This window comes from Kalmanozyma brasiliensis, assembly GCF_000497045.1.
Source record: "Kalmanozyma brasiliensis GHG001 unplaced genomic scaffold PSEUBRA_SCAF6, whole genome shotgun sequence".
NCBI lineage: Eukaryota > Fungi > Basidiomycota > Ustilaginomycetes > Ustilaginales > Kalmanozyma > Kalmanozyma brasiliensis.
This window is the reverse complement of record NW_015961989.1, coordinates 723,103-744,285: the sequence shown is the minus strand read 5'-3', so window position 1 is coordinate 744,285 and position 21,183 is coordinate 723,103. Positions and strand designations below refer to the sequence as shown.

Sequence of the window (21,183 nt, the reverse complement as noted above, 5' to 3'; positions counted from 1 at the left end):
GACCCACCACCGCGCTACCAAATGCGCGAACGCACCATGTTGTACCGACTGACCTCCATGAGCGAGTTCTCCTTCTTGACTTTCGGATGGCCTGCATCCTTCCCTTTGTCTCTCTCTTTCGGCGTCGGCAGGACGTGTGTCCCATCGAGCTTGATCTGGATCGCGTCGTCGTCCGCCCTGTCAATGAAACGGCCGAGCGACTTGTCGTAGCTCCTCTCGTCCTTGTTGGTGCCGATGGGAGCTCGATCCCTCGCGTTGAGGCTTTCTTCGTTTTCGCGCTCGTGCATCGTGGCATAGCGGTGCGAGGCGAAACTGACCAGGTTGGTGCCCAACAAGAGCTTGACAGCGACGAGAAAGGCCCAAGCGATGACAAGCGTCAGCGCCCACGCTGAGCCTCGCACAAACAGGTCCATAGCGCGCACCAGGTCGTTGTCGATATCGTTGGCCCCCAGCTTTCGCGCGACGACGCCGATCCATCCTGTCTCGCGCGGGCTGATGGGGGCAATGCATTCGTCAATGTGACTCGTGTCGCCGATCATGCCGATGATCTGCAAGATGAGTCGCACCAGCAAACACGCCAACGGCAACGCAGCAAAGCCGAGACGACGACTAATGATGGGGCTCTGATCGACGAAGGTATGCTTGCGGCTGTTCTCTTTCGTGGACGGCCCTCCTACCACCAGATCCCGGCAGAGCACGTCCATGAAGCGACCGTAGACCGCGGGACGGATGTGGTTGAATTTGGTGATAAAGGCGTGCTTGAGCCAGTCGACGATGCACTCGCTCGCGAGCACGATGCAGACAGGCGTCAGGACCGTCTCGAGCAAGCTGAGACTTGGAAACACAGTGAAGCTCGCGGGGAGCGGACTCGATGTAGGCTCGAGCGATCCACCCGATAGCTCGATAAGGTTGCGAAGGCCGATCGCCGACAGCATGAGGGTGAGCTGGAAGCGCTCGACGATATCGGCGCACGTCATTTGGAAGACGTTTTCTTTCTCGAACTTTTTGAAAACGCTCGACTTGATCTCGACGAACTGGTTCGAGAGCAGCAACGTCAGCAACGCGTTGTCGTAGCTGTTGATGGCGACGTTGAGCGTCACCAGCTGGTAAAAGAGCACGAGCGTGTGTGCGAGAACGTAGCACAGGCTGAGGCAGAAGAAGCCAATCGGTCGTAGATAGGGCTGTTTGCCATTCTTGCGTCGAGCGAGCGTGCTGCGAGAAAAGAGCGAGTCGAGCAGGTCTTGCCCGAAACTGCAGCAGAGACGATCTGCAATCTCGAGCACGTTGAAGATGACGGAGAGCTTGACCACGTCCTGCCCGCGGACCGAGTGATACATCTTACTCGCGTCGGTGATGCGCGAGAGGATCACGCAGCTGAGCACGATGAGGAGCATTTTGAGGATGTCGCACTTGTGCGACGAATGCAGATACCGCTTTTCGCTGCCGAGAATCCACCTGGCACTGTTGCCGAGCCACGTCCACATGGCCACGCAGAAGCGAAGCGGCAAGATGGTGAAGGTGTAGAGGAACGAGTCAAGGCAGACGACGAAACCGAAGAGGATGATCTTTTCCATCCAGAACGGGATCGAGATGAAGTTGGTGACCCTTTCCCACTTCATCTCCTGGGTCGCATCAAAGTCGGTGGCGAGGACCTCTTCTTTGAGGTAGTCCCACAAGCTGAACGGATGGTTTTCCTGACGGGTCGGAGCAATGGTAGCCCCGGGGCTTATTGGACTGTAGTCCCTGTTCGCTAGTTTTTCGCTCGCTGGCAAAGGAGTCTGTGGTATTGACGACCCGTTGGGCTTCGCTTCCTCGTGGAGCGTTGTGAGGCTGAGACGCGGAGTCATATAAGCGTCGGCGTACTCGTACGTCTCTTCGTCTGCAGCGGATGTGGATGGCTTCAGGTCCCTCAGTGAGCGTCGCTGCCGGATGCCATCCTGTTCGGGCGTCAAGAATTTGGTGGGGCTGAGCGGCGAAGACAAGGTTCTTGGAGCGGACGACGGTCGAGCTCGTCTTTCAGACGTTGTTCCGTTGTCTGCAGATGCCGACGTCCTGCCGTTCGTCGGATTGACGGCCGAACCTACATGTCTTTGTGCACGAGAGGACTCGTCATTCAGCGTCGGTGTCGTGGGCTCCTGCTTGACTGCATACGCCTCGCGCGCAGCATCTTGGGCAGCGCCGACAGGCTTCTTGGTCTCGGGACCTGAGTCATAGTCGTATCGCAGATCGTTTGTCCTCCCACCGGTATCAGCGTTGTCCACCGACTCGGCCAGGTGTGGCTGATAGTAGGATTCGTGCTCGGGTGTTTGCCTCTGCGATTCGTAGACGGAGGCGGATGGACTGGCGGATGCGTTACCGAACTCTGTCGGAGAGATGCTCCCAAGCTCTTCCGAGGAGGGCGAAGAAGCATATGACGACAGGCCAGACAGAAGAAGAGCTCTACGGCTTTTGCGATACTGCTGCGTAGCTTCTCGATACGAGCGTCGATGCTGTTCGAGGTCTTGAGCGTCTGCTCCATCCGAAAACTCGGAAGCTGAATCCTCGTAGGCGGGTCCTTCATAGATGATGTTGCCATGCTCATCCATGAGGATGCTGTCCTCTTCATCCTCCCACACATCCTCGTCTTCTTCTGCTGGTGTCGCTTTACGTGCTTTCGGTCGGATGAAATCTCCAGGCTCGACTGTGGACTCCCGAGAGTATGAGGGTGAAGGTGCGTCCATGGTTGATTCTGACGGAGACAGGCTTCCATCACGTTGTGTTGAGCCATTTGCACCATCTGGGTCGAAGTGCGTATCTTCTACGAGCACATTAAGACCTGCAAGCTTGTGCGGTGCGCTGAGAATGGGGCTTCCATCTTGTGATGAGGAAGCTCGGCGCAACGTTTCCTGGCTGATTTGAACGTTTCGAGTCGGGCTAGATTCGTGGGTATTGCCGTTCGAGCTGACGTGACGCGACGCTTCCTCGGAATGATCGATGAGCGACGGCGAGTCGCCGTTGGCGTGGTCAGCCTTCATGCAGGTTAAGTCATGTGTGGTGATTGCCGCGTGCTTCGGGGATGATGGTACAAAGCGAGGAGGACCCTTGACGTGGAAAGCGTGACAGCTTTTTGTGGAGTTCGGCCAATTTCATTTTGGGCTTCCTTTTGCGGGAATCGGACCCTGTCGAGCCAGCTGTTCGTTATCTCGAGACCTTCTCAACACTTCAACACTGCTTGCGTCAAGCCCTTATCGCTCCTCAGCGCTCCGCAACATCAACAGCTGGCCAGCATGGAGGGCGAGGCGCAGTCTCAGGACGACGAAGATCAGCGCCTCGAACGGCTGCACTTTGCCAATGTGCTCAAGGCCTTTGACGATTACCTGCCATACTGCTTATCGGCCAACGATGCACGAAGAAGATCCTATTTCTCCCTGCCGAGAGCGCATCAACAGCTCCTCGCAGAGGTGGGACAGCCGCTTTCATTACCGGAGCTGCCGAGTGGATCATCGCAAGCAGCGCCAACGCGAGGCTTCAAGTCGAGACTGGAAGAAATCGATGACCGAATCCGCCGCAACGCCGACCTTCTGTCCTTGATAGCAGACGAGTCGCGCGGTTTCCTCGGCCCAGACGCATTTGGCGAAGAGCCCGAGGCTAGTCCGGAGGCGAACCATGGCAATCAGAGCAGCAGCAACAGCAGTAGCAGCGGCAAGGACGTCAATGGCTCCAGTCTCAAAGGCGGTCGCAAGCGGAGAAAGATTTCGGGTCACGAAATCGACAAGATCCAAAGCACACTCAAGCAATTCGTTCGAGACTGGAGCCGCGAAGGTGAGCCGGAGCGATCTGCGGTGTACGAGCCTCTGCTAGAAGCTGTTGCGGAGCGATATGGCAAGATCACCTTTCAAGAACGAGGACATGTCCGCATCCTCGTACCCGGCGCTGGCCTTGGTCGACTGGCGTTCGAATACGCAGCCCAAGGCTACTCGTGTCAAGGCAACGAGTTCAGCTTCTACATGCTGCTGGCATCTCACTACATCCTCAACAAGTCGAGCAGGGTAAATGAGCACGTCATCTATCCGTTTGTCCACTCTTCCAGCAACTGGAGGATGGCCGACGATATGCTGCGACCGGTTCACATTCCCGACGTCTTACCATCTTCCTTACCGCAGACGAGCGAGTTCAGCATGGTAGCCGGCGAGTTTTGCGAAGTATACTCGAAAGCAGACGAGAAGCGAGCATGGCATGTGGTGGCGACGTGCTTCTTTATCGACACGGCTAAGAACGTGCTCCGCTATCTCGAGACGCTGAATCATTTGCTGCCCATTGGCGGTCACTGGATCAATGCGGGGCCGTTGCTGTGGCACTTTGAGAACTCGGGCAGCTCTCGAGGAAGCTCGGGCGATAGCATGAGCATCGAGCTTACGCTGGACGAGCTGGTGCAGCTATTGCCAAGGATGGGCTTTGAACTCGAGGTAGGTTGCAACGCTTCCCGGTCGAACCGGCTCATTTGCTCGATTGATACTTACCTGCCTCCTGTTGTTTCTCTCTCGCTCTTTTGCCGCAGGATCGTCGCGAGCTTTCGCCGACGCCCTACACAGGGATGCTCAACGGCATGCTGCAGTACAATTACTTGCCCGAGTTCTTCGTATGCCGCAAAGTGCGCGATGTCGAACCGGCGCCAGAAGTGTAACGCGAAAGATGGAGCAATCGATGATTGATTTTCATTTCACATGCTTGCTTCGACTTCGATATTTTGCTACAAGGTTGAGATGACGAGCTTAGACGTGAGCCTTGGCGTCGGTCTGAGCCGCCTTGAAGCGCTCCTCGGCCTCCTTGAAGTTGATGACCGACCAAATGTTCTTGAAGTAGTCGGCCTTGACGTTCTTGTACTGGAGGTAAAAGGCGTGCTCCCAGGCGTCGACACCAATGATGGGGTGGTGCGAGATGAGGGGGTCCTGGTCCTTGGTGGTGACCACCTCGAGCTTCGAGTTCTTGGGGTTGAAACCGAGCCAGCCCCAGCCGGAGCCCTGGATGGTGGCAATGGTAGCGTTGAAGGTGGACTTGAGGTTGTCGAGCGAGCCAAAGTCACGCTCGACGGCCTGCTTGAAGGGGCCGTCCTGGAGCTGACCGCCGCCCTGGCTGGATGGGGCGAGGTTCTTCCAGAAGAGCGAGTGGTTGATGTGACCACCGCCGTTGAACTTGATGGCGCTCTGGAGCTCGATCTGCTTGCGAACGTCGTTGGAGGAGATGGCCGAGTTGTAGGCCTTGATGGCGTTGTTGAGGTTGTTGACGTAGAGCTGGTGGTGCTTGGTGTGGTGGATGGTCATGATCTCCTCGGAGATGGCGGGCTCGAGCTCATTGTAGCCGTAAGGCAGCTTGGGGAGAGTGTGCTCGGACATGGTGGATGATTTGAGATGGAGGATGCGGGGGAGCGGTGTGGTGGTGGTTGATGGTAGTCAAGAAAGCGGGACTTCTGTTCGGTATATATTTTGAGTGACATTGCGAACGAGCCAGGCTGCGCACCACTGGCTGACTCTATCTCCGCGCTCAGTGATGGACTGAGCGGGTGAATGAGTGAGTGCGTGATTTGGCGTGGCAAGCAACTCACCTTTTTTGCTTGGATTTCTTCGCGTGATATCCTCACCGGCTGGCTGGCTGCCCCGGCATTTCCGCGCTGCGAGCTTGGGATTTCTGGTTGATTCGCCACTGCTCGATCAGCGAATAGCAACTTGTGGTCCGTGCTCGACTTGTCTTGTCTACCGAGGAATCAACATCACATACATGTATGCATAAGTTGACCGTACCTACATACAAGCATTGATAGTGTAGGGGTATCATGAGTCGTTGCCAAACTCATCGCCTGCATAAGGCGTGACTACCGATTCGACTCGACCGGGGTTCGAGTCCCCGTCAATGCATTCTTTTTTCTTTATCTTTTCCATCTTTTCGACGAGACAGAAGTCGCGATACGACTAGTATCTCTTTGCCCCACTACCACTGGTGGAAGCGATTGTCAGAGCCTATGATCGGGAAGAGGAGTGGATAGCAATTGATGCGGATCGAAAGAGGGGACGTGCGAAGTTGTCTCTTGGAAATCTTGATTTGGCACACGCACGCTGTGGAGTAACTTAGGCTCTCACTCGTCATCGTTGCGCTCTTCTGTCTAAGCTTCGCCAAGGGTCTTCCAGTATCGACTCGTCGAGAAGCTTAGCAAGGCTCATGCTTTCGATTTTTGTCTTGGCGCCAACCCATCAGGTTTGGCCAGCTCGAGTCTCCGATGTCGGCTCGTTATGGTCCGCCTTCTGACAGGTCTGCTGATGGAATGCGAACAGAGTCAGAGTGCCGAGAGTGAGCGGGGCCATGCCACATGACGGAGCGAGCGATTTCAGCCTGAGCTGCCAAATTCCAAAACCGAAGACAATTCTGTGAGACATGCAGCAACGAAGCTCAGCCGAGCATGACACCGCCGCCGCAAGCCTCCTTATCATCCTCCCTTGTCGCACAGGTTGACACGCTGACATCCACGCACCGCTATCACTTGTTGACTGTATACCACCAGCATCAATCCGGCAAGCAACCTGGCGAGTCCTCCCCTGCTCGCTCATATACCCCTGCTAACCATCCATCGCAGAGATCCGATCCACCTTACAGAGCGTGCCGATCGCGGCAGTGCCTAGACGCTCCCCAACATGAGGCACTCGCTTCTGCTGCCTACGGCGCAATACATCGAACATGGTCAGAGCGGCGCCCCCATCCTCAGCCTCGTCAAGGTCACCGCTTCCTCCATTCTAGAGGTCGTCATCCTCTCCTCGGTCGGCTTCATCCTCGCTAGAAGAGGCATCATCGATAAACGAACACAGACAAAGATCAACAAGCTCAACGTCTCGTTCTTCACGCCAGCGCTGCTCTTCTCCAAGGTGGCGTTCACGCTCAATCCAGCTCGATTGGCAGAGCTCATCATTGTACCGCTCGGCTTCGTCATCGTTACGGTCATCTCCACGCTCAGTGCCCTCGTCCTGTCTTGGACGGCAAGGCTCTCCCCGGCGCAGCGTAACTTTGCCATCGCTTGCGCCATCTCGCCCAATTCCAACTCGCTTCCTGTTGCGCTCATGCAGTCGCTCGTCGTCACTGTCCCGCAACTGCATTGGGACGAGGAGGGAGAGCCAGAAGACACGGTCGACGGCATGCTCGGTCGAGCACTGACCTACCTCGTCCTCTTCAGCACTCTCGGCATGTTCCTTCGATGGAGTGTCGGCGCCAAGCTCCTCAGCAGCGTCGAGGAAAACGTATCAGACGACCCCACAGATGCACCCGAGCACCCCAGCCCGGCCTCATCTACCAGCGAGACCGACAACCACCACCAGCGTCCGCAGATCACCCTTCGCAGACCCACCGGCGAGCGACGCCGACCCGAGCGCAAACGCACCGGTCCCCCAGCATGGGCTCGTAGCTTTCCCAACTCGCCCGAAGCAAGAGCTAGACAGCATAGGGCAGTGCCAGGCGAAGACGATCGGGACTCGGATGTCGAAGACGAGCCTTTGGAGCCGTACGAGGAGGAGGGCCAGATCACCTTGCCCGGTGCCAGCAACAGCCGCGAGAACCGCTCCTGCTGGAAGGTGTTTACGACAACGACGTACAAGTGGTTTCACAACCTCATCCTTCGTCCGCTCTCTGCCGTTGCTGGATTCATGACCGCACCGCTGTACGCGGCCGTCATCTCGCTGGTCGTGGCCGTCATTCCTCCTCTGCAAAAGTTTATCGATTCGCTCGAGCCGGTCGTAGGTGCGCTCGAGACGGCAGGTGCCTGCAGTATCCCGCTGACTATGGTGGTCCTCGGCGCCTACTTTGTTGCCGACGCTTCTGCGCTGCAAAAGGCTCAGGGTGACATCCCCAAGGCGGTCCCTCCGAGCGCACCTGCAGGCGACGGATCGACGTCGGCGACCGGCCCTCAGCCTACTGCACCTGACTCGACGAGCAAGCCTGTCAACGGAGCAGGCAGCGGCAGCGAGAGCGACGATCCCTGGCGCAGACAGTCTCTCGAATCCAACACTGTTTCCGGCGAGTCGACGCTGGTGCAACAGAAGGACTACAAGCGCAAAGGTCTCGGCTCTTGGAATCCCTGGAACAGCGGTTCGTCCTCCAACGGCGGGTCGGACATCGAAGAAGGAGGTGCACGTTACACCGACGAGCCCTCATCTTACACCGTCCCCACCACCTCTGCGTCCAACGACGAAGCCGCGCGCAACGCCGACCTCAACAGCCGCAACTCGGCGGGTCGTCACCAGAACGCGCTCACCAAGCAGGCCTCGGCGACGACCATGGAGCGACGCACCATCGCCGTCGCCATCTCGTCGCGCATGATCCTCACGCCGCTCATCCTGCTCCCCTTCGTAGCGTGGTACGCCATGGCCACGGCGAGCAACGTCATGGACGACCCTGTATTCGTCGCCTGCGCATGCCTCATCATTGGCTCCCCACCGGCACTGACGCTGGCGCAGATCACCAGCCAGTCGGCGCAGGGCAACCCGAGCTTCGAAAGGTTGATCTCCAAGACGATCTTTGCTGCGTATACGTTCTTGGCTGCGCCGACGACGATTCTGCTCGTGCTGACTGCGTTGGTTATTACAGAGAACGATAAGAACAAGGGCTAGAGACGAGGTTCCACTGCATGGGTCGAGTCGTTCCTTGCAATCGCATTCGCTTTCAGAAACCGGAATGTGTCGTCCGCGTGAAGAGTGTGCTTCTCCCGTGTGCGATACCAATCAAGCAGGTCGACGCGGTCCAATCTATGCTTTGGCTTTTCAAGCAAGGGTGAATAAGAATAAGATTACAAGAGCCGTATGTGCGGTTATGCGAGGCGTCTACTCTTTCAACGAGGCGGTCCTACGCATGAGCAATCCCGATGGGATGGCGTCTATGCCTTGGAAAAGTCGCCGTTGTCGGAGCTCTTTCCGCTGACATCCTCGATCTTGAGGTCGCCGGCGATGATCTGCTCGAGCATCTTCTTGGGGATGGTCCAGTCGCGGAAGAGGTGGTAGGGGATGTTGTTGGTCTTGCAGTAGGTGGCCAGGTCGTTGTCCTGCTTGTCCTTGACGAAGAGGACGTCGGCGTGGCGGGCGGCCGACATGTCCGAGATGCCGTCGCCGGCGAAGAAGAGCGTGGGGCGGTTCTTGAGCTCACGGTAAGGGGCGATGGAGAGCGACTTGTCGTGACCAAAGTGGTTGTCGGGGTGACGGTAGATCAGCTCCCACGTCTTGCCCTCCTTCTCGGGGTCGGTGAAGTTGACTTCGTTCGAGATGACGTCGATCTCGTTGGCGTCCTTCTCACCGATGAGGTTGGAGAGGATGCTGCGGATGATGGGCGTCATGCCGGACGAGACAATGATGACGGGGATGTTGTTGGCCTTGGCAAAGGCGTAGAACTCCTTGAAACCAGGGTCGAGGGTGACGTCGCGTCGGACGAGCTCCTCCATCTCCTTGAAAGGACGGTGGACCGACTCGATCATCTGCTTGAAACCCTCGCGGTAGCTGACGCGCTCCTCGACAATCTCGACGTTGATCTTTCTTCGCTCGGTGTAGCCCATGCCGACAGTGTCAACCATGTGGTCGTTCGAGTCCTGCACGCGCGCAATGAAGATGAGCAAAAGAAAGTCAGCAACAGCTCAATGATGGCAGACAGAGCATGGATGAACAACTTACGAGGAGGGTGATGGTACCGTCAAAGTCGGTAAGGAAGACATATTTGGCATCGGCGTACTTGAGGTGCGACATGGTGGCTATTCTACGTTTCGGAGGGTGATACGAGGATGATGTTGGTAGGAACGGAAGGTTGGATGCGTTGAAAGGCCTATATAGAATCCTGCGATGCTGGACGACCCATCTGTTGCTTGTGTCGATCTGTGATTTCAGCTGGAGCAGGGTCAAGCAGCTGTCAGTTTTTCGCCAAAGTGGAAGTTGGCCTGTGTGGATCGGCGAGAAGAACAAGAGACGCATGGAGCGTGCACCCTGGAATTTTTTGCTTTGAACGCACTTTTCCTCTGTGTTTGTTTGCAAAGCGTGTCGATGCAGGATGTGCGCATCCTCTGCCTCCGATGCTGCTCGCTGCACCCACTCTGCCGCAGCGATATCGATACCCGATCCAAGCAGCTTGGGCCTGTGATCAACTTGCACTTGATGCGATGCGTGTCGGTCCGTCGAATCTGTTCAGCATACACTTCGGTGCATCAGGGCGAGTGTGCTTCGGAGCGTCGATCCATCGATTAAATGTTTTGATAGCACTGATCAGCTACATCGGCTTCATCTTAGCGCTTTGTGCAACTCGCAACACAGTGAGCAGGCGTGTGCCCTGTCAAGGGGCACTCGGTTCGAAACCAAAACGTGGCCATTCCTTCTGGCTGGCAGACAGGGTGCAATGCCTGAGCCGAAGACCCCTCTGATCCTGATCCGAGTCCAAGACTGTGGTTTGCAACAAAAGCGGTCCGATTCGAGCGGCGCTGCAGGAGCGAACGATTCCAACGTCATGCTGCATTTCCCGCCTCGACGCTTTCTCAAACCGCGAATTTTGCCAGCGTCTCTCTCCTGTCGATCTCACAACCACAGGAAAATGTTACGTTTCTTCTCGAGCCTGCCGTCACTTGAGTCTGTCACTGATGCTCGCAGTTTATCGGACTGACGATGGGATCGAAATCTGGACATATGATTATAAGGACGGCTGCGCAGCAGGGTGCAGAGGCCCATGGCATTATGTGGCCTTGTCCAACGCGGTTGAACGGTGAGAGAGATGATGCTTCCGATTATTCTAGAGCAGCAGATCCATTCACGCTGTCTCACCCTGCATGGGGACTGGCGCATCGCCAGCATCACCGTTGTCCTGGTAGTCCTGCGTCGAAGCCTCGGCAATTGCCACATCGCCGTCGTTGCCACCGTTGACGCTTCCTCCACTGCCTCCACCGCCACCACCGCCCTGGCGGAAGTTGTTCCAGCGGCGGTTGAACTCAATGTCCAGCGGCCTACCACCGTAGACGTAGTTGTTGAACTTGGCAATGGCCGTCTCGGCATCTTCGACGGTCGCGAACTGCACGATACCGACGCCCTTGCTCCTGCCGCCTTCAAACACGATTTCGGCCTCGTCTACCTTGCCTGTGGTCTGGAACAGCTCCACCAGGTCCTCGTTCGACGTCGACCAAGGCAGGTTCCTGACAAAGATCTGTTGCGAGGGCGGGGCCGGTGGTGCGGCGGGGCGAGAGGCTGCTGCAGGTCCCGTGGGTCGCCCGCCGTACGCTGCGGGTGCGGGTCGGTCGCCGTAGCCTCCACCGTATCCACCACCGTAGCCACCACCGTAGGGGTCACCTCCATAGCCACCACCGTACGGGTCACCATATCCACCGCCGTAGCCACCTCGGCCACCAAACCCACCGCGACCACCGAATCCACCACCGAAGCCACCACGTCCACCACGAGGAGGGGGTCCGTAGCCGCCTCGACCGTAGGGGTCCATGGGGGGAGCACCGGCGAACTTGTCCAGCCTCACCTCGAGCATGCGCCCGCGGAAGTCGTACCCGTGGTACATGGCGATGGCGTTAGATGCGTCGTTCGAGTTGGCGAATGCAACAATACCGGTTCCCTTGGAGCGGCCGTCGGGTCCCATGTTGACGTCGGCGCGACTGACATTGCCCGCCGATCGGAAGAGGTCCTTGAGATCTTGCCAGCTGACATCGTAGGGCAGGTTGGTGACGAAGAGTTGTGTGGGTGCGCCACCGGCAAATCCGCCATAGGGGGGCGGAGGAGGGCCGCCGAAGAAGCCACCGCGGCCGGGAGGGCCGTAGCCTCCTCGACCGCCCATTGCACCAAAGCCACCACGGCCACCACCGCGAGGGGGCGCACCAGGCGTGCTGCCATATTTCACTTCGTCTTCGCGGTCCTATTGAAGTCAAAAGGTAAGGAAGGCACCCGGACGTCAGATGTGATCGTGACGGTGTGAAGATCACGGTGGAAGCCTGAACATACCTCTCGGACAAACACTTGACGGCCTTCGAGCTGCTTGTTGGTCATCGAGCTGATAGCCCTCTGTGCCTCTTCGGGAGAGCTGTACTCGACGATGCTGTGGTTGATCGAGCCGTAGGAGTCCACGATGACACGTACGCAGGCGACAGTGTTAGTCGAGTTCCCGTCCATGTGCGAAGGTTCGTCAGTCGCGTCGAGACTTACCCGCAGCCCTTGGAGCTTCCGTTGGGAAGAGTGAGCACTTCCGAGAAGACGACATTGCCAGCTGTAAATATCGGATGTCGAGAGATGAAAGTGGCCGGTTGAGAGTACGAATGCGACGTGCAAGTCGATTCAATGTTTGTTGTAAAGCCCACAATATCCCGACCAAGTCAAAAGCGCAAAACCTTCCCATCAGCAATCCATCCGGACTCTACACTCTGCTCTCGTCGGCCAGCTGTCGTGCTGGATGTCGTCACTGGGCGATGCCGAAGTATGTCTCTCCTCGCCCAGCACTGAACCCAAGCTCGCTGCCTGAGCCGCACAGAGATGTTCAAAATAAGCATGTCGGAAACCATGTCTGACTACGCACCCTCCCTCATAAAGTCCTTGAGCGTGTTCCACTTGACACCGTAGCTGAGGTTCCCAACGTAGACCCTGCAGTCCTTCTGACTCTTTCTTGAAGCTTCGGTGGCGGCGTGTTGCGATGCCACGGCACGATCGTGAAAGTTGCGAGGACGGTCGGAGCGATCCGATCGATCACGGTCGCGTCGGTCGGAAGAAGGAGCAGCGCCAGCGACAGGCGAGCGAGAACGAGCTCGATCCTGCGTCATGGCGTCGCGATCGTGGTCGCGGTCGTAGCTGTCGACGTAGTGCGAGTTGTCTTCGTTGCGGTCGACTGCAGAGCACAAATGAGACGCTCGGGGTCAGCAATCGTTCGTGGCCAGGGTACCTGGACGTCTTGCTGGGCTAGAGCTTACCTTCCGACATGGTGTAGGGACTGTGCGGTTGTTACGAGCTGTGCTGTAAGGACTGTCGGTGGCGAGCGAGATGGGGTCAGATGTGTAAGAAGAGAGAGAGAGAAAGAGGAAGAATGAAGCCTGCATGCAGCACCTTGGACGACCCTGAAGGTCAAAACGGGTCTGAGCAACTCGGATCCGCGACAGCCAAGCAAGTTTAGAAGAAATAAGCAAAAAGAATGCATTGACGGGGACTCGAACCCCGGTCGAGTCGAATCGGTAGTCACGTCTCGGTCAAGACGATGAGTTTGGCAACGACTCATGATACCCCTACACTATCAATGCTCACGTGATCAGCTGGAGCTCAGTAGCGTATATAAATGTTACAGCCCAAGTAAGGGTGCTAGACGAGATGCAGCTCGAGAAGCCTCCCACACGCACAGCCCCTCTGGACGGTGAAGTGACAGGTGAGACAGATGTGTGACATTCAACACACGAGCCACCTCGAATTTGCCGACCTTGCCGAGCTTGGCATGGTCCTCCTCCAACACCTGCACCACCTTCCACACCATTGATCTGCTTCTGGGATTGGTCGACACAACACCAATCTTGCTGTCATCATCGATACGCAAACAGTAGCGCATCGGCTGGGGCTCACAACGCCGCAGCGGCTAGATCATGTCGCAATATGGCCAGGCTTACCAAGCCCAGATGCATCCACATGCTGGCCAGCGGAGTGCAGCACCACCACACGCCGGATATGCGCAACAGCCGCAGCAACAGCAATCTATGCCACAGATACAGATGGGCGGTGGTGGTGCCTACCAGCAGCCCTACAAAGGCACCCTCGCACCAGGCACCAAAGTCATGGTCGGCAACATCACCGTCACTGTAAAGCGCTACCTCTCCGAGGGGGGTTTCGCCCACGTCTATCTCGTCACCACCTCCCAGCCCATTCCCATGCCTTCCTCCGTCACAGGCACCGTCGGTGCATCTATGGCCAACAGCGCTACTGCAGAGCGCGGTGAGACCGTCCATGTCCTCAAACGCATGGCTGTTCCCGACAAGGCTGCACTTGCAGACGTCAGAAGGGAGGTCGAGGTGCACAAATTGCTCCGCAACCAAGCCAACATTGTCCACTTCATCGAGGCCTCTGCGACAGCGTTACAAGGTGGCGGGTACGAGATCTTTATCCTCATGGAGTACTGCTCGGGAGGCGGTATCATCAGCCTCATGAATGCTCGTTTGCGCGATCGACTACGAGAAGAAGAGGTGCTCAAGATCTTTGGCGACGTCTGCGCAGGTGTCGCCGTCATGCATCATCTCGACCCGCCGCTCATGCATCGTGATCTCAAAGTCGAAAACATCCTCATGGCTCCCTCCACCGATCCTGGCACCATTCCTGGCTCGCGCTCCACCTCGTCCAACCTCAAAGCCACCTTCAAGCTGTGCGATTTTGGGTCCGCTGCGCCTGTTCTCTCACGCAAGCCCGCAAGGAGCATGGACGAAGTCAAGCGCGTCGAAGCCGATCTCAACAAGCACACCACTTTGCAGTACCGGGCTCCTGAGATGGTCGACGTTTACCAGCGCCGTGTCATTGACGAAAAGGCCGACATTTGGGCTCTCGGTGTGTTTCTCTACAAGCTCTGTTACTACACCACTCCATTCGAAGAGAACGGCGGCGGACCATTGGCTATCCTCAACGTGCAGTATCGCATCCCGCCACAGCCCGTCTATTCCGATCGTCTCAAACAGCTCATTCACTCGATGCTCAAGGAGCAGAGCACCGATCGCCCCACCATCGATCAGGTCATCATCCACGTTCATCAGATCCTCGGCACACGCCCTCCACAGGCCGCACTTCACTATGCAAACGCAGCTGCCAGCGGAAAGATCGCCACGCCTCTACCCACGGTGTTCCGTGGAGCCAAGGTGCCGTCCGCTTCCGATGCGCCACCGTCTTTGCCCGGCAGGTCGAAGCCTGTCGGCGGCATCGATGCCAACCTCATATCCATGGGACCTTCCAAGAAGGAGCTCGAAAAGGCCGAAGCACGCGAGCTCGAGCTGCAGGCGCAGAGCATCACGCCTATGCGAAGGGGCAGGCCTAACAAGCCAGCAGCTAGCAGTGTGGACTCGCCCGTGAGGAGATTCGAAGAAGAGGTCCCCAAGGCCAGCTCCCCTGCACCATCGAAAGCAGAGACCTCGACCAAACCCGCGCCTCTGTGGAGCGTGCCTGAGAAGCCAGCTTTGTCCGTCAAGACGGGACCTCTGATCGAAGGATTCGGCGACTCTTTTGCGCCGGTTTCGAGCGACAGCAACGCCGAGAGCTCGCCTGTCGTCTCGAAGCGATCCACGGAAAGCCCGCCCGTGCTGCCAAAGCGACCGTCGCCCTCCTCTCTCTCGCCTGCAGCGAGTGGCGAGACTACAGACCGACCTCTGGACAAGAACCTCCTCCGTGCTTCCTCCAACGGCCCTTCACCTGCCCTCTCGCCGCTTCGGCACAGCCCCGCTCTGCCCGGGTTCAACGTCGCTCCAAGCCCTATCTCTACACCTCCCCCTCCAGCCACGACCTCAAGAGACGCACCTGCGCCAGCGGCGGAACAAAAGAGCGGAACACCGCGCGACGAGCTCACCGACCGATTCCCCAGCCTGGAGGATCTCGATGCCAAGTACGCCACTCCAGCGTCCATCACCGCGCCTGTGTCGAGCTCGTCCGATTCGAGTGCTCCTACATCCGCGCCGTCCGGCACCCGCAATGCCGTCAACGTGCCTGGCCTCGCCAACCGCGCCAGCGTCGGCGCCATGGCTGGGCGCTTCGAGCGACCGTTCGAGCCGCAACGAGTCGGTTCGGGCCGAGCACCGCTCCACAAGTCTGCCACCATCTCTGGCTTCTCTACCGCGGACAGCAAACCTCGTGCAGGCAGTGTGTCCAAGCGCTGGCAACCTTCCATCATTGCGCATGATCAGATCGGCCAGAGCAAGGACTCTAAGCCTCCAAGCGCGCCGTCGGATAGCAAGGCACAACCCTCGAAAGACTGGCTCACTGGCGACGTGTCAGATGAGGACGACACCAAGCCTGCGGCCCGCGCGCAAGACAAGGAGACAGAAACAAAGATCTACGCGACCAAGCCACAAGCTCCGAGCAACGCGAAAAAGCAGCTCGACGCCGGGGAGGAGATCGACGTGGACGAGCCTTCGTCAGACGAAGGCGAGGCTGGACCGGAGGAAGCGGTTGCGCAGCGACCCAATCTTCCGCCGCGTCTGGGCGCCGATCGGCTCTCCTCCTTCCAAAGCCGTGCTTCCGCGTCGTCCGCTCCATCGCAGCCAGAGTCACAGGAGCAGAGCACCGACAGCAAGACGAGCAAGCCCGAACGACCGCGCATCACCGCCGGTCGGGTCAAAGCTCCCTCCTGGCTGGTCGACGCGGTCGACTCGCCTACCGCCGCTGAACGTCTCATGTCCTCCTCCTCCATCACAAGCATCGGCAGTGGCGGGCTTGGCGGGTCGCTCAAGTCGCCCGCAGCGGAACTCGTTTCGCCGATCACGGACGTTACAGCAGCAGAGCAGCTGGATGAGGCGGCGCGACAGGCGCAGGATCAGCTCGAGGCGCTGCTGCGTGGACCGGCTGACGAGGCTCCTACGAAGGAAGAGGAGGTGGACGAGCAAAGCCCGACGCTGCCCTCAGTGGTCAAGGTCAAAGCGCCCGCGTGGGACGATGACGATGAGGAGGACGAGAAGGAGATGAGTGCTTTGCCAAAGCCCGATCTCCAGACTGGTCGATCGAACGGCACCAGCGCAGAGGAGCGCAAGACCTCGCCTCCCGCTGTCGCGTACGCTCCTGTCCTTCCCGCCAACAAGCCGTCCTCTTCGAGCGTCGCCTCGCGGTGGAACCCCTCCCAGTCACAGGCGCAACCTTCGCAGCGAAAGGACCTCGTGGATGCAGCTACGTCGCCCGCATCCATCCCGTCGCCCGTCGAGTCGGTCAAGGACAAGTTCGGTTCATTCTCGATCACCCCTGCGTCTGAAACGGAGCCAGAACGTCATGCACCGACTGCCATGCGTCCGTCGAGCATCGTTGCGCAGCGCTCGCAGCAGTACGCCTCTCCCGCTGCCCAAGCTTCCGAACCGGCGGTGATTCAGCCGAAGAGACCGACGCCTATCCGTCCAGCAAAGGGCTCGCACCTTAGGGGTTACAGCGTGTCTACCTCAGGTGCTGGCGGTTTGAAGCCGTGGGAGCGGGAAGCAGCGCAGTCTGCAGCAGCATCCAAGGGGGCTATTGTCAAAAACTCTGCCCTCCCCGCTGCCTCTACTACCCGCCTCCACGGACGCGAAGATGAACAGGAGGATGCACCCCGCAATGGCGCCGGGGGAGACGATGAGCGGTTCAAAGGCGTCTCATCGCTCATCTCGCGCTGGCAGCAGAACGTCGAGTCTAACGCACCCGGCTGGGGCCGCATCGGCAACGGTAGCACAGAGGACAAGGCTGGGTTGGGCCAAGGGCTAGGGCCGAAGGTCGCTAATCAGGCCGCTGGGATGGTCCGGGATAGGAACGGCGCTAAGTAGACCAGCTCGCAAGGATGGATCGCTCACAAACTTCGAGTTCACGCAACGCAATGCACATGTTTATCCTCTCTGGCTTCATTCGTCTGTTGGCTGCGACGACGATATCCCTGTTTCAGAAGACGGGCTTCACGACGGGCAAAGCACACACTGCTTGACAAGGAGGATTCCAGTGAACACGACATTGGAGAGGTCATGATTCGAATTTGCATCGCAACAAAAGTAAATTGAACAGTAACAAGAGGGAGAGAAAAGAAAGGAAAGAGAATCAAAGACCGTGAGAGGGGGAAAGCGAGGGTAGAGAGGTGGAGAGCGGATACAGGGAGGATCGTAGGCGATTATGGCGGCGTATGGTGGACAGACGAGGATGGACAATGCGACAGCGACTGTGATGGCATTGGTACAGCCGTGAAAGCGGTGAACGGTGGTGGAAGGCCAACATCGTCGAGACGCTTAAGCTTCGATCCCGAGATACTTGAGGGGAGCCTGAAGCAGGTGCGGCTGCCAACAGAGCGCGTAGTGTCGCCAAATCGGTTATGGCAGGCGAGTGTATGATACGGTGGATCCTCAAGCTTTGCCGAACGTGCCCTTCCTAAATGTGCTTGCTGGTGTGCTAGCCATGCCTCGTGTGGTGTTGCCGCCCGCGCGCTGTAAGGTCTACCGCCAAAAGCTTGCTCGCCTTCACCAGCACCGGCGCCGTTCGCTCTCGCCCTCTCAGCCCGCCCTCAACCCTCGTCCCCGAGCGCGCGCCCGCTTACTTGCCATCCGACTTCTTCTTTTGCTTCCTAGGGGGCGTCACGGGACGGCCCATGTTGATTCCACCGTATGCGTATTTTTGCTTCTTCTCCGCTGGCTTGAGGATCTGGAACGAGCAGAGCAGCGTCTCGTCGACGCTCATCATGGCACCTGCGTTGTCGAACTCTCCACAGTAATTCGGCGCCGAGAACAATGTGACGAGTTGTCGCTTGGCAAAGAACTCGTAGCCGTCTTCCACGACTTGATGCGCTCGGCAGATGAGATCCATGTCGTGTTTTTGCAGGAAACGGGAGACCACGTCGGGACCGAATGTGAACGAGACACCTCGGTCGTTTTCCGACCATCCAGAGATGTCCTTGTCAGGATCCGACCAGAGCAAGTCGCAGAGCAAGCCGGTGTCTGGTACGTCGGTGGGTCGCATCACACGTCGAATCTGCTCCATGCTCTGCAGGTCGGGCGAAAGGCCGCCGTGCATGGTGAAGATCTTCTCGTCGATGATGGCAGCGATGGGAAGGCAGTTGAAGCAGTCGGTGAACGTCTTCCAAAGCTTGATGTTGAATCGACGCTTGCACTCGTCGTAGAAGCCGTAAATTCGGTTGATGCTGGCGCACTCGTGGTTGCCACGGAGGATGAAGAAGTTTTCGGGGTACTTGATCTTGTATGCGAGGAGGAGGCAAATGGTCTCGAGCGACTGCTTTCCACGGTCGACGTAGTCACCAAGGAAGAGGTAATTCGCCTCGGGAGGGAAACCACCGTACTCGAACAATCGCAACAGATCGTAGTATTGACCGTGGATATCACCGCAGATCTTGATGGGTGCCTCGAGCTCAAGAAGGATGGGCTGGTTAATGAAGATGTCCCTCGCCTTCAAGCAGAGGTACTTGATCTCGTACTCTTCGAGATGGACGGGCTTGCCTGGTCGCGAGCCGCGCACCTCTAGGAGACGGTCGATGACGTTGTCGAGATCGACCTCTGGCGTTGTGTTGTCGGCCATTGTGCTATGTGTGAAGCGGCCTGCGGTGTGCAATATGAGGGTGAGAAGGATCGAGGTCGATCGAAAGCCGAGTGCATACAGAGATGCAGTCGAAATAGGGGTGGTCGAAAAAGCAGGATGTGTGGAACGGAAGGAGTGGGGAGGGCAGAGAGCAGAGTCAGCTGGACTGATCCTATGGACATTCGAGAGCTGCGCAGACGTGATGCGATCCTGCGAGAAAGGCGACGCCGAGCAGCATTGTCGATCCGCCGTTCCAGCTCGGCATAAAGCTTTGCGCGACTGGCACAAAAGAGCATCGATTGATGTTGCCTTAGCGGCTCGCTGGAGAGCCGTCAGATCGAGAAGTGGTGTCCAGGTCCCTACGGTCCTACGTTCGCTGCCTAAGACGCGTGCATCGCCGCGAAAGACCTCCGTGCCGACCCCTGCTGCTTCCCTGGTCCTGATGCACGTGGCGGTTCGCTGCTGATGGATCTGCGGAAAAGTTGTTGGTGTGGACTACTTACGGACAAAGAAAGGTGTAGGAAGCTTCGGGAAGCGTTAAGCTGCTTTGCGACTGGAAGAATCGAGAACACCGAGCGTGATCTCGCTACAGAGGCAAGAGAAGCACTGCAGAAGAGACGTATTCAGTGCCGGAAGTAAGGCGCTGATTTGAGCTGAGTCGAAGTCGTGCTGATTCCAAGATCGCTGCCAAATGTATCGTCGACGCAGTGGGTGGGGATGCGTCCGATGTCAGCACTTGTTATTGCGCTGATGCGAGATCGATTCGAATCTGCTGCAGAGCAACAAGATGAGAAGCAGTCGAGAAGCCTTTGCTGACGCTTGAGGAGGATGAGAAGGGCGGAGTAAGGTGGGCGGGCAGACCCAGACGAAACTGTGTGATGAAGCGAAGGGTCGGATCACGTCGAGTTGAGAGAAGGAAACGAGAACGAGGCAGTGCTGGTGCTAAATCGTGGTGTCGGGCTGCTGTTGAAACGTGAGCAGACACCAGCGAGATGGACGGAGATGATGGTGTTGAGAGATGTAGAATTGCAGCCACGGCGATAGGCTCGGATGCGACGGCGAGGAGCGCTTGCTGAGCAGTTCCGATGTTGGTTTGCTGCTCAGCTGGGCCCCCTTTGACTGGCTGAGCTGACTTGAGTGACTGACTGGCTTGATCGTTTTTCGCTTTGCAGCGTGTGCAATCAGCCAGCGCGAGACAATCACACCCGACCTCGAACGGCTGGCAGTTGAGCTGAGGTCCATGCAAAAACACAAGGCGCGACGGCAGGTTGGAAACTGCTCAGCTGCGATCCAAAGCTTCAAATTTGAAATCGAGCAGTCCAGAGTTCTTATCAGGTCTAGTAGTGATCATATACGCCCTTGCTCCAGATTTTAATACGGCAACGACTCACCTTGAATACGGCAATTTCGAAAATTTTCAGACGGCCAGATCAACGAAGGAAAAGACACACACGCAACAGCGAGACGCGTGTTGAGCTTTTCGAAATGAGTTGAGCAGAGCGCGCCATGCTTGCCAGACGAGGAGGCCCGAGCTCCCGTTGACCAACAGCAGAGCCTGCATCTGAAGTCAGACCGCCTCGCTCGCGTCTATCCAAAAGCCGTGCTGCCTTCTTCGGGAAGACATCCTGTTTGATCTTCTGGCAGGACCACATCGGCGTCGGTGAGCATGAACATGATCAGTGAGCTACAGGCATGTAACGATGCTATTGCGTGTTGAAAAAGAACCAGCCATGCTGTTACAGCGGCCTCAGAGCTGCGTCGTTGGTAGTGGTGTGTCGACCGGCTGTGCTGGGCTGCCAAAATTCCAAAATCTGGCTACGCCCATCCACGCGTGTTGCAGATCCCGCAAATCGGATTTTCCAGGTCGCACAAAAAATTCTACTGTAAAGAGGAAAGAAAAAAGTGGTGCTCAAAAGCAAGTAGAGGGCCAACATCATATCGAAGTCACCTCCAAAAGCAA

The 21,183-nt window shown here is 57.5% G+C and overlaps 8 protein-coding genes and 2 non-coding genes across 10 annotated transcripts; 4 read left to right on the top strand and 6 right to left on the bottom strand.

Moving 5' to 3' along the window:
• Positions 1–14: 14 nt before the first annotated feature.
• On the bottom strand, positions 15–2,720 carry PSEUBRA_005645 (Membrane protein,Tapt1/CMV receptor; the record flags this gene model as incomplete). The annotated part of the gene is made up of 1 exon (XM_059465580.1): positions 15–2,720. One exon carries the CDS (start codon positions 2,718–2,720, stop codon positions 15–17), a length of 2,706 nt encoding a protein of 901 aa, XP_059320401.1.
• A 546-nt stretch (positions 2,721–3,266) lies between these two features.
• PSEUBRA_005644 (uncharacterized protein) lies at positions 3,267–4,663 on the top strand (the record flags this gene model as incomplete). The annotated part of the gene is made up of 2 exons (XM_016439070.1): positions 3,267–4,445; positions 4,538–4,663. 2 exons carry the CDS (start codon positions 3,267–3,269, stop codon positions 4,661–4,663), a joined length of 1,305 nt encoding a protein of 434 aa, XP_016290356.1.
• Positions 4,664–4,751: 88 nt separating this feature from the next.
• Positions 4,752–5,372, bottom strand: PSEUBRA_005643 (Manganese/iron superoxide dismutase, C-terminal; the record flags this gene model as incomplete). The annotated part of the gene is made up of 1 exon (XM_016439052.1): positions 4,752–5,372. The coding sequence occupies one exon, from the start codon at positions 5,370–5,372 to the stop codon at positions 4,752–4,754; it is 621 nt and encodes a 206-aa protein (XP_016290355.1).
• A 415-nt stretch (positions 5,373–5,787) lies between these two features.
• Positions 5,788–5,891, top strand: PSEUBRA_006529. Its single transcript has 2 exons — positions 5,788–5,823; positions 5,857–5,891. It is a non-coding gene; the product is annotated as a tRNA-Gly (tRNA).
• Positions 5,892–6,662: 771 nt separating this feature from the next.
• On the top strand, positions 6,663–8,624 carry PSEUBRA_005642 (Auxin efflux carrier; the record flags this gene model as incomplete). Its single annotated transcript, XM_016439062.1, has 1 exon — positions 6,663–8,624. One exon carries the CDS (start codon positions 6,663–6,665, stop codon positions 8,622–8,624), a length of 1,962 nt encoding a protein of 653 aa, XP_016290354.1.
• Positions 8,625–8,887: 263 nt separating this feature from the next.
• On the bottom strand, positions 8,888–9,743 carry PSEUBRA_005641 (HAD-like domain protein; the record flags this gene model as incomplete). The annotated part of the gene is made up of 2 exons (XM_016439050.1): positions 8,888–9,589; positions 9,672–9,743. The coding sequence occupies 2 exons, from the start codon at positions 9,741–9,743 to the stop codon at positions 8,888–8,890; spliced, it is 774 nt and encodes a 257-aa protein (XP_016290353.1).
• A 1,045-nt stretch (positions 9,744–10,788) lies between these two features.
• On the bottom strand, positions 10,789–12,944 carry PSEUBRA_005640 (RNA recognition motif domain protein; the record flags this gene model as incomplete). Its single annotated transcript, XM_016439054.1, has 5 exons — positions 10,789–11,892; positions 11,979–12,072; positions 12,180–12,240; positions 12,547–12,852; positions 12,935–12,944. 5 exons carry the CDS (start codon positions 12,942–12,944, stop codon positions 10,789–10,791), a joined length of 1,575 nt encoding a protein of 524 aa, XP_016290352.1.
• A 209-nt stretch (positions 12,945–13,153) lies between these two features.
• PSEUBRA_006528 lies at positions 13,154–13,258 on the bottom strand. Its single transcript has 2 exons — positions 13,223–13,258; positions 13,154–13,188 (listed from the first exon to the last, which is right to left on the bottom strand). It is a non-coding gene; the product is annotated as a tRNA-Gly (tRNA).
• Positions 13,259–13,591: 333 nt separating this feature from the next.
• PSEUBRA_005639 (Protein kinase domain protein) lies at positions 13,592–17,476 on the top strand (the record flags this gene model as incomplete). The annotated part of the gene is made up of 1 exon (XM_016439069.2): positions 13,592–17,476. The coding sequence occupies one exon, from the start codon at positions 13,592–13,594 to the stop codon at positions 17,474–17,476; it is 3,885 nt and encodes a 1,294-aa protein (XP_016290351.2).
• A 751-nt stretch (positions 17,477–18,227) lies between these two features.
• On the bottom strand, positions 18,228–19,223 carry PSEUBRA_005638 (Phosphoesterase domain protein; the record flags this gene model as incomplete). Its single annotated transcript, XM_016439056.1, has 1 exon — positions 18,228–19,223. The coding sequence occupies one exon, from the start codon at positions 19,221–19,223 to the stop codon at positions 18,228–18,230; it is 996 nt and encodes a 331-aa protein (XP_016290350.1).
• Between the last annotated feature and the right edge of the window lie 1,960 nt (positions 19,224–21,183).